The sequence below is a fragment of the Carettochelys insculpta genome, chromosome 2 (assembly GCF_033958435.1).
Source record: "Carettochelys insculpta isolate YL-2023 chromosome 2, ASM3395843v1, whole genome shotgun sequence".
NCBI lineage: Eukaryota > Metazoa > Chordata > Testudines > Carettochelyidae > Carettochelys > Carettochelys insculpta.
The window spans coordinates 115,406,904-115,418,910 of NC_134138.1; the positions used below are offsets into that span (position 1 = coordinate 115,406,904).

The 12,007-nt window shown below is 42.4% G+C and overlaps 1 protein-coding gene across 1 annotated transcript in view; it reads left to right on the plus strand.

Moving 5' to 3' along the window:
- Positions 1–12,007, plus strand: part of DCDC2 (doublecortin domain containing 2) — a 105,190-nt gene that overhangs the window by 4,385 nt on the left and 88,798 nt on the right. The window contains 1 exon segment of the mRNA XM_074987591.1: positions 2,910–2,961. Within this exon segment, the coding sequence (XP_074843692.1) occupies positions 2,910–2,961 (52 nt within the window).

Sequence of the window (12,007 nt, forward strand, 5' to 3'; positions counted from 1 at the left end):
CCCCTACAGATGAAGTGTGATGGGGAAGGAAGCTGTGGGTATGTGCTGCACTTGCTGCAGCCTAGAGAGGTTACAGGTTACTGAGAGTGGATCTAACATGGCCCACGCTGCTGCTTGCAGAAGAGGCAGTCATGTCCTCTCCCATCCCCAGCCCAGCTGGGAACAGCAGCAAAGCCCAACACAGGATAGGGGGCACTGGTCAGGGCATCCCCAGTGGTGATTTACCTTTCCGCTGCTCTGGTTGCCCAAAATGACTCACCCACCCTACTTAGGAGGAGAACGTAACAGCTTTTGTGGTTTTTCTTGGCATACCCATCAAAAGACATTTTTCTGTGGAGAAGCAAAGAAATCTCTCCACTTGTGTGGCATTTTCACATCGGTCTCTTCTGACAATGGTACAGTCAAGGAAAACAGTTGCACCCACTTTTTTAAAACAGTGCAATCAGAGCTGGTCTTAGGGGCCGGCGAGCCAGGTAGTCACCTGGGGCTGCCACTTCCAAGGGGATGCCAAAAAGCCAGTGCAGCATATTGGGCTTGGCTGCTGGCTCAGCAGCCAGCTTTCCCCCATGCTGTACACTCCTGAGCAGGCACTCCACTCTGGGCCAGCTCCCTCCATTCTGCCTGCATTCCTGGGCCAGCCCCCCCCGCCATGCTGTCTGCGCTTTGCTCCCGGCTGTGCTGCATGTGTCCAGGACTGGGCCAGCTGCTGGCTGTGGTGCTGGGGCGGAGCACTGAGGTTGGTGTTATTATTGGGGCCTCCATTTTCAAGAGGCTACCAAAATTTGCCCGGGGCTACCAGTTGGCTGGGACTGGCCCTGGGTGCAATACATATAGATTGGGCTTTTCAAAGGCACTCAGCATTGGCCTAGTCTTGCGCCTGTTGAAGTCGACGAAAATGTTGCCACTATCTTCACTGAGAGCAGGATTAGGACATTGCTGAGCACTGTTGAAAAATCCCACTCTTCTGTAAAGCTGCTGTCCAAGAAGAGGAAAATTTCCTAATTACTTAATTTTTTTTTTTCTGGACATAGCAGACCGGCTTCTCTACTGCCTTCCAGCCTGTGTAGTCATTTACAGCTGTACTAAGTGAGTGTGCACCGTGTGTGCACGTATGGAGACAGCCTGATCTTAGGGCTTGTCCACACAGAGACTAATGATGAATGGCAAGTAGATCTGTAAAGCTATAGCCTACTGCACAGTAACTACCTGTCTGGACCAAGATACCACACGTTAAAAGTTCTGCAGTATGGTGGTAGGGGTCACACTGTGATTTTGTGCATGGCTAGCTAGTGCACAGAATCCACAGTGCACTAATCCTGCCATACAGAGCAGCCTGCAGTGTTCTGACAACTTGTTCTCAGCCTTTGACAGTTTCTTGTGAGATACCTATTACTTACTTGTTCTTGGGGACAAAACCCCTAAGATTTGGTCACAGTTATTGTTAGCAAGAGGGATAGTTCACAGGCAATAAATAAAATTATACAGGACTCAGCAATATTTCCCCTAATCTCATCCATCCATGTTCAGATTTTTTCCACCCAGGAGTAGAATAAATTTTGCTTGTGTGCACTGAGGCATTTGCAAATGTGCCCCACCAATAGAAACACAGAAGCTAGCTGCAGGTGGTGGTTCAATTTTTCCTGATCAGCTGCAGCATCACAGAGCTTACAGGCAACACTGGAGCCTAGGACCTGTCCATGACTTCACTAAAAATAACTGGGATCAGGGCTAAGTATGGGGAGTTATGGAGTCTCATGGGAGGAGTGCCAACAAGCTGAGCCCCCAGCTGTCAGTGTCTGCAGTGGGGCGGGGGTTTGGAGGGGGAGCCATGGGAGGGAACAGCTGTGGAAGAGGGGTGCATGTACCCAGCTGCAGACCCTGCCTTGCCTCAGACACAGCCCTGTGAAGTCACAAAGGGGGCCTCACAGTCCCCATTGCAGCTCCTGGGCAGATGTGTGCCATCCACACACAGAGTGCATGAAGAGCTCACTTTGGAGTTGGCTGCAGCTGTTGAACAGGGATGCTAGGTACAGGGATGTGCAGCCTGGTGGTGGACACTGCAAGCCCTGCTGGAAGCCATGGGTCTGGTTGCAGCAAGGGAGGCAGAAATGTGGAATGCACAGCCCCTCTTCTGGCTCTCACCACAGTTTCTGAACAGAATGCACAGTTCTGCCTCCAGCCTCAGCTTCAGCTTCTGATAGCTATGAAGCATAAGGAGTCATGGAACCCAGTCACAAAATCTCTGACTAAATTGTAGCCTTATACATGAGACCTTTGTCTTTTTTAAACTTCTACTGATATAGAGATATACCTACCTCATAGAACTGGAAGGGACCTCAAGAGGTCATTGAGTCAAGTCCCCTGCCCTCTCGAGGTCCCTTCCAGTTCTGTGAGGTAGGTATAGCTCTACATTAGTACAAAGCTAAAAAAGACAAAGGTCACATGTATAAGGCTACAATTTAGTCCCTTTTAGTCTAGTTCCAGGGGGAAGGGATAGCTCAGTTGTTTGAGCATTGGCCTTGTAACCTCAGGGTATGCGTACGGGACAAATAGGTTTAAAAAACATCTGTCAGGGATGGTGTTTGGCCTAGCCAAGGGGGCTTGCAGTGGGTGGTCTGGGTCAACCCCCAGCCGTAGCTGGAGAGGGGAGGGGCATGTGGCCCTGGGATACCTGACTGGGGTGCACAGCTGTCTCTGCTGCAAGCCTCTACCATGGGGCTGGGGTGCTTGGGTTTCAGTGGTGCGCAAGTGGTCAGTTTGTGTCCATGTAAAACTTTGGTTATGATTATATTGGCGAAAACTCCCTACAACTTATTTTATTCATGATAATTTAATTAAATGTAAGAATTATTTTGTTGTGATTAAATACTGCTCTAAGTAACCTGCACATTCTTTTTCTCTTCTCCCAGCTATCTAGATATAGGTGAGGCAAAGAAAAAGCCTGCCGAAGTCAATACCGAGGTAAAGAGACTCAACTGTTTTTTAAATCTATCATTAATATTAGTGTCACCTCTACAATTCTTATTGAAAATTTTGGTATGTCATGTTCAGAAAGGCCCAAAACCAAGTTCTTCAACACTATGAGTACATTATTAAGATAACCTTTAGCCCCATCCAGACTTCACACATTTTCGTTCTAACTGTGATGAACTGGTTGTCTTTCTTTCTGCTCTGACAGCTGAGAAGTCAAGCAATAAAGCATCACTCTAAACATTTTATTGGTGTCATCATCTGATCTGATTAGAAAAATAAGCTCTTTGCTTTGGAAAATTTTGCTGAAAATGAAACAAGTTTTTGTTGGAAAAATAATCAGTTTTCCATTTTCTGTCTGACAAGTTTTAGAAAAATACGCAACCTCTTTGATTTCACGGAACACTTTAAAAAATGCAATGTAGCCAAAACCCCAGATATTCATCCAAAAATAGTTTGATGGAAAATTTTCAAACAGCTCCCATCAGAGCCTCTAAGCTTACCCATACCTCGTGCACAGTGACAGTACAATATCAAATAGGGCAGGATAGTCAGTCTTTACCACTTCCAGTATTGTGCAGAACCTAGTGTGTTTTGCTGTGATGTAACCCTATTTCAAATGTTGTACGTGAACTTTTTTCTTTTCTTTTTTTCCTATTACAAGTGATATATAAGAATACGATACACGAAGTAATTTTTCAGTTTACTTACATTTAACACTGAGCAGCTCTTTACAGGTAAGTATTTGTCTGTACCTCCCTATAGTCGGTTCTTTTCCCCTGCTATTGTTAGTCTTAATGTAACAAGGTGGCACCCACCTCTCACAGGTACCCTTTCAGGTTGGGTTTGTCTGCAGTCTTTAAACAGTGCTATAGACACAAGCTACATCCTCGGGGTAACAGTTTCATGTTCTTGGTCTCTTCAGGCCCCGATTCTCCATCTGGGCCTCTGAATTGTTCAGTTCTCCTTCCTAGAGTTTATTGCTGGCCAATGGTAGGCCACTTTCCCAGTGGCCCATGGGGAGGACCGTGGCCCATACCTACTTCAGGTCCTGGTCCAGGGACACTAAAAATTGCACCTATACTCTACCATGAAACTTGTTGAAATTATTTTAGTTGCCTAGGCCACTTCCCTATAGCCCCAGGCTTCACCAATGTGTCACCCTTTCTTTAGGGCTAAAGTTTTGTGTTCAGTCCCAGTGGTTTACCAGAAGCTCCTCCTTGTTCCCTTTGTCTCTGCCAGTGCTGAACTGTCCATGGTGCTGCAGTTCCCTTTAGCCATCCAGGAGCACCATCTGCACTCCTCTGGCTCTAGCAAGAAACTGACTCTGGGCTGTCCTGTAGCTCCTTTTGTACCAAACTGCAACCTTCTGATTGGCTAGGCCTTCACAGTCTCTCCAGGCTGCTCAGAGGTCTCACCTCTACATCTTTCCTGGGGTGAGTGTGGTGGGACTATGAGGGATCTCTGGGCTTAGTCCATTCCGTCACATTTTTACACAGTAAAACGGAGAGAAGCAGCATTTTTTTAAAAATAAAAAGTATGATTAAACAGTGACTTGTCCTTGCCAAGAGCCACTGCTGTGTCCCTGAGGTGCATATAGAACTCTCAGTAACATTTCACAACAAAGAAGTTACCACAGTGCAAGCTTTCCCAAATCTTGTGTCAATAAAGCCTGTTCCTGACCTGCAATATCTTTATTACTCCAGTGCTGGGTCTCTTCTGAGCCAAGTCCATGAATCTGGATGCAGTTAGTTGACTTGTTTGTGGTTCAGTAAGGTGGACAAATGGAAACTAGGGCGAAACCATCCCACCAATTCTAAGTTCTAATCTAAGTCAGAATGTAAAATTCTACGTAGAGGACAAAAGGTTTGTGCACTTACCCACTGTTGCGCTTGTCTTACCTTGCAACTCACACACAACATAATGGTGCAGAGTAATGTTAGCTGAAATTAATGGTTTTCAAAACAGTTAAACATTTGCATGATGCCATGTTTTTAATGGGGGACTGAAGGGAACAAAGAAGAGTGCCTCCCTCATCTCAAGCATGAGCCATGCATTGCTGGATCAGAGAAAGTGATTTTCAAAACAAAACAAAAAAGAGCACCGTATAGACTAACAGATATTTGGAGCATAAGCTTTCATTAGCAAAGACCCACTTCATCAGATGCCACAGGACTTCTTGTTGTTTTTGAAGGTACAGACTAACGCGGCTACCCCTCTGAAGAAAGTGATTTGTCATTTGTATCTGTAAACACAGGGGGATACATTTTCACTGAGATGTACAACCCCAAGGATGGCCTGCCTGATTCCCATTCTTCATTGCTGAAAAGGTGCCTGAAGGTGCCCTTCTTAGGCTGTGTACACCCTACAGCTCATATCGGCATAACTTACTTGCTCACAGGTATGAATAGGCCACCTCTGAGTAACATAAATTGCCCTGTCCGAAGTGCCAGGGTGAGTAGCACTATGGCGGTAGGAAAGCTTCTCTTTCTGACACAGCTGCTGCTGCTGCTCACAGGGGCTGGAGTAATTAAGCTGATGGCTGAGCTCTCTCCCAGCTAAGTATTTGCACTATCAATGCTACAACAGAGCAGCTGCATTAGTGCAACTGCACTGCTGTAAGCGCTGTAGTATATCATAGCCAGTCTGTGGATGGCCTCTGGCCATGAAATATACTAACACTGGATAGCAGGATGATTACAAGTTTCACTATTCTTATGTCTGCTGCAAGATGCATCCCTTTAAACAGGGCTTTTCAAAGTAATGGAGTAGTGTTTGGAGTAGTCTTTGGACTAGAGTAGAATAGTCTTTGGAGAATGGGCCTGTGTGTGCGAGACACTTAAAAAGGGAAAGAGCATTATTTTCATTTTACAGCATATTCTGGTGTGTTGTAATTCTTACTCCTGTACCTGTGGTGAAGTTTCAGTTCCATCAAAATCAATGGTAAAACTCCCACTGACTTCAGTTGGGCCAGGATTTGACAGCTAGTGTTGCTAAAAGAAAAGATACTGTAATGTATGTATTAGACATGCAGATAGATATAGGAAGTGGTGAAGCAGTGCTGTTTTTTCATTGATGCAGTTATTCTTTCCTTACTCTTACTAGTTTGATAAGAGACTAACAGCTATTTTGGAGCGTAAGCTTTCATGGGCAAAGACCCACTTCATCAGATGCATGCATGCTCACAAAAGCTTATGCTCCAAAATATCTGTTAGTCTATAAGGTGCCACAGGACTTCTTGTTGCTTTTGAAGATACAGACTAACTCGGCTACCTCTCTGATAGTTTCATAAGAAAGATGTTTACTGATTCCTCTTGGAATGTGTTTTCTTTCCTTGTTATGTCTCTTACATAGGCCTTGGAGGTCAACGTAGATGGTAGGGCTGGCCAGAATCCTTAGAATTCTGAAAAATCTTCCATACAAAAAGTTTTTATTTCCTGACCAGCTCTAGTAGGTTGTCCATATCTCAATTTGCTTTTTTACTTGCACTTTGGATTGTGTTCGTAATCTCTAGAGTATTTGACAGGCATAGCTATTCATCTGTGTGATTAATATATCTGAGTATAGGAATCTAAAAATAAAATGAAACCAAATAATCTGTGAACGTTCATTCAGGAATATGAAGAGCAGCTACAAGGCACAAATGTTTTCAGTTCACTAACATTTCATTTCTGAAAATCTCCTTCCAAAGGGTTACTGCCAAGAATTTTAATCTCCAGATTTGTTTGTTTGAAAATAACTTTTTGATTAAGTGAGTTTGGTTTTACTTTTTGCTAATACACTGCTTCATTGCTCTGAAATTAAAAATAAACTGCATATTGTGAGGAAAAAGGGCATAAACAATCAATATTTTGTTTTTATTCCAGTGTACTATGCATATTTATTCCCAGAACTGTGGGAATTATTGATACTGGTCCACAAAGATGCTTTAGTATGATAAGAAATTTAATGTAAATTGAATTTTGTAAATAAAACCTTCCTAGTTGGTTTAATTGAAAGTCAATATTTGCATAAGGGAAAGAGACAAAATTGTTAAGGAATGATATGTATGGCCCAGCTCATTGGGACCTACCTTTTTTAGTTTTCTGAGAGGTTAAGAAAAAAAAGAGAAAGCTACAAAACTTGTTTATTTATTTGTATTACTGTATTACTCTTGCCTCTAAAGCCCCCATCCAAATCAGAGCTGTATAGTGCTTGATGTTGACTGAGGAGATTCCTGGTGGCTTTACAAGCATCTTCGGGCTACCATCAGGGCAAGGGAAACTCTTTTATTTAAAAACAACTGCCACTGCCTTGCCTTTTCTTGTACTGAAGAGGGGAAGGAAACATCCTTCCTCCCCATCAGCTCCAACTCTTCTTAAGCTCTCTTAGAGAGAAGAGCTGGTCAGGGCATGCTTATCTCTTAGCACAAAGCCACAGAGAGCTAGAATCACAGGGTTTTGCCTACAGCAAAACCCACAAGACAGCAGGCAAATGGCTGGGAGAGTACAGCTCTCTTCGGCTTCAGCCGCCAGTAATCTCAACTCATAGTGGCATTCAGCTGTGGGCCTAGCCACAAAATCTCACAAAATAACTCTGGAGTCTCACAAAATATCTATAGACCCAGCTTTAGAGCTATGTTTGAAGAGTTGGGGGGTGAGGTGTCAAATCAGTCTTACAGCTGTATGTCCAAAAGGCTCCCAGCCAGATGGTTCAAGCACTATCCCTTCCACCTCACAATGCTTAGATGGAGGGAGCCCTGTGTGATCCATCTTATACAGCAGTGATGACTGCACTGTACCCCCACAACAACTTCAAGCATTGGTAAGACTCCACAATTCTTACACTGCGTGCATAAATTGTGACTTTACAACACATTGTTTACAATAGATGAAAATTCATTGCTTTACCTGCTACCCATCAAGCTTTGTTTACCAGGCATTACATATGCACCCTTTTTCATTTTCATGCAAATGATCTCTAAAGGACACATTCCCCAAATCCTTCAGTAATATTGAGCTCTTGCTGGCACATTCCTTACATGTATGATAACAGCATCTTATTTTTTCTTGTGTGCATTTTCAAAAGGCATTTGCTGGCTTATAAGAAATTTGCATGTCAATATATAATGGTGCATAGAGAAGGAGAGGGACAAACTCATATTGTAGTGTTTGTGCATGGTATAGGCAGATGTGTAGCTGGCTGGGGAAGATGAGCTGGCTGAGTGGCTAAGACCCTAGACTGCTATTCCCTTGTGCTCTGCACCTGTGGGTTTGAATCCCATCCTAAGCAGGCTCAATTGCTCAGTTTAGAGGAAAAGAGTTCAGGATAACCAATAATATCTTAAAGAAGTCTCACTGAAGCCACAGGAACAAACCATCCCACTGCATAGCAGGAAATGCAAATATGGTAGGCAACCAGCGTGGTTTAACAGGGAAATCCTTGGTCAGCTTAAACTTGAAAAGGATGCATATAAGAAGTGGAAACATGGACAGTTGTCTGAGGAGTATAAATTTATGGCCGGAGAATGCTGGGCAGTAATCAGGAAAGCGAAAGCACGATTGGAATTCCAGCTGTCAAGGGATGTGGAGGGTAACAAGAAAGGTTTCTACAGGCATGTTAACAAGAGGGTTATAGGGGAAGGTGTGGGGCAGTTACTGGATGAGAGAGGTAACCTAGTGACAGATGATGAAAGAAAAGCTGAAGTACTCAATGCTTTTTTTTGCCTCAGTCTTCACAGACAAGGACAGTTCCCACACTGTGGTGATAGACAGTGCACTATGGGAAGGTGGAGGGCAGCAATCTGTTGGGAAGAAACAAGTTATGAGATACTTAAAAAAAACTAGGTGTACACAAATCCATGGGTCTGGATTTAATGGACCCAAGGGTACTAAGGGAATTGGCAGATATCATTGCTGAGCCTTTGGCCATTATCTTTGAAGACTCTTGGAGATCAGGAGAGATCTCAGATGACTGGAAAAAGGCAAATATAGTGCTCAGCTTTAAAAAAGGAAAATCCAGGGAATTATAGACTGGTCAGCCTTACCTCAGTCCCTGGGAAAATAATGGAGGGGATCCTCAAGGAATCCATTTTGGAGCACTTGGAAAAGGGGAAAGTGATCAAAAGTAGTCAACATGGATTCGCCAAGGGCAAGGACTCAATGACCTCCTGAGGTCCCTTCCAGCCCTATGATTCTATGACTCTTTCTGCCCAGGTGTTGTTATGTGGTGGATGGATGGGCATGTCTGGTCTGGGTGAGGTGATGTGTTTTTAGATCTTGGCTGTTACCTTTTGTCCTTGTCTCTTATATGTTATAAGCAGTGCACTGGTTAGAGCCCAGTGATCTTCAAACAGTCCCTAAGACTTACAGATTCTATCTGTGATCTGTTCCATCCCTTTAATTGCTTGTAAATCATAGACCCATAGACTTTACGGCCAGAAAGGATGATCCCGATAATCTAATCTGACCTTCTGCACATCACAGACCATAGAATTCACTCATTCACACCTGTCATAGGCCCATAAGTTCTGACTGAGTTACTGAAGTCCTCAGACCTTGATTTAAAGACTTCAAATTACAGAGGCACCATCATTTAGTGTAGTTCAAATCAGCAACTGACCTGTGCCCCATGCTGCATAGCTCAGTTGTAGGTTCTTGTTTTGTCAGCCATCGTTCAGTGATGCTTTTCCTTTCAGTAGCTGCTAATATTTTGAACAAATATCATTCTTTGTCAGGATGAATATTTGGAGGTATGTCCGTTAGGACATGATGGTTTGAGCCTTTGATTGAAATATAGGTCATAAGATTTCTGTGAGCTTTCACATGTATGACCAGAATGTATAGGTCTGTGGGCAGGTCTATAAGATGAGTGTGTGGTGGCCAATATGCTCACTTTGTCTTCATCAGAGGTTAGTAATTGCTAACACATAGAAGAAACATTTAATATATTTCTATAGGCATTCTCTCCAAAGCACGGTGAGGAGGTATGCATATAGGTATTTTGAGGATGTCTGCCATTTTTTTGTGGTATCCTGGAATTTAGATGTTGTGACTTCATTATAGCAAAATCACTAAAGGCTACATAAAGTTTGACAATGAATTCTATGCTTCTCCTTCTCTGAAGATTTTCAGTGCCTCTTTCAGAATAGATAGTAGTGATGGCACAATATGTCTTCCTTGTCTGTGCTTGTGTGTAGGTAGTGTGGTAAGTAGGAAAATTTGTAATAATTTGATTTGTCAGCTGGTATCAGGAGCACAATTTTTCATATAATTAATTCCTTAATGCTAAGTAGCTCTTTTGTTCTGACATGATTGCATGTCTTGTACCTGCAAGTTGATTTGAAAAATGCTTACAATAAACTCAGGCATTCACGCTTCCTGTGCTTACTGCAAGTTTTGTATTTAGCATTACCTGACAAATAGCTCCCATACCTAGTCACTGAGAAAAAGCTGCTGTTATAAAGCCACTGTTAATGGACACTTTGGTTCTTATGTTTATAGCCATTGATAATTGAAAATTAATTCCCACTAATGGGACTTCTGAAAACAGCTGATAAATGGTTGGAATTTACCTTATTTTTCAGTGCTCTCACAGTGCAGCTAAAGATGAGATAGGCTTTGTCAGGCCAAACTTACCCAGATGGAAGCACAATTTTCCTGATTGATAAAAATATCATTCAAAAATATTGATGTATGCTTGGAAACAACTTAATTGTATATAGTACATCCATTCATACTGCCATACAGATATGCCTCATAAAGACTCTCGAAGTATTCTTTATTGCTCCAGGTCTTAAAAAACTTGATTTCCTTCACCATTTGCTTCAGGGGCTGAGAATGGAATTTCTCATTTTCTGAAGCTAGATATGATTAATCACATTAAAATATTGTTGTTGGTATAACACAGTATGAAATTCTGAAAATATAGGGTACTAATGCCCAAGTTTTGATTTATCTCCCTATCCATGATTGTACAGAGCTTGCAAATTAAACATTTGATCTAGTTCTAAAACCTCTGGAGCAACATCTTCACAAGTTACATTTTGCATGGCGTTGTTTTGTGGGTAGTATCCTGGTAACATAATTAGCACAACAACCCATGCAAACGTAATTGCTGTTCTAAGTGTTCATAATGAAACTAATACCAGTAGGAATCAGTGTGGAATTGACCAGACAACATCTTTTTGTTAGTGTATACCACGAGTTGAGATTATTTATTTTAAAAAGCTAATCATTCTGCAGCAATGTGCATTAACAGCATGTATGGAAGAGATTGTCTTAATTCCGTGTACTTCGTAATGAGTTTACATACAAACTGTTCCAAAGTGCACTAAGTTAACAGAGAGACTCCCACTGATCAAAATGAACTTTGGATCAGCGCCGTGGAGATTTGAGGTTTTGTACTGGTTTTAACAGGAGGATAGATAATTAATTTTCTAGTTAATTAAAGCGGTTGATTTTTTTTCAGGAAAGGAAACTATATGGTCATTTGGAGAGTGGAGCATGTCTGATCCTTCAATCTGTAATGAGGCACAGCTCCAGTTACTGCACGTAAACACTGGCATTTTCTATAAGCAGCATTGCCTTCCCCCAGTGTTCAAAAACACAAATCTGGCACACACACACTGACATTGGATTAAAATCATAACTTTTAAAAATATGTATTTTTTAATTGCTTTCTTATTTTGGAAACTTTATGTTTCACATCTTCAAACTTTTCTCTGCAACATGGGGGCAGCGGGCAGGGCAAAGACCTTTCTTTTATCTTAAATGAAGATCAAACCTGATGGCACCAGACAGGAAAAGGGTGAGACAGCAAATACGCTGTGTAGAAGGCATCCGCAATCTGTCCATTAATTTTAAATTTAAAAAAAAAAGTGAAGTTGCTGAACACCTTCTGCCTCTTCCTCATCACAGGCTTTCCTCAATGTATGTAGTTTCTGATGGAGTTTCACCTGGTGATTTCCAGATTATTATTTAAGCACCACAGTGAGTTTGATGCTGTACAAGACAGAGGAGCATGAAATCAGATCCTCAGCTGATGCAAATCAGTATAA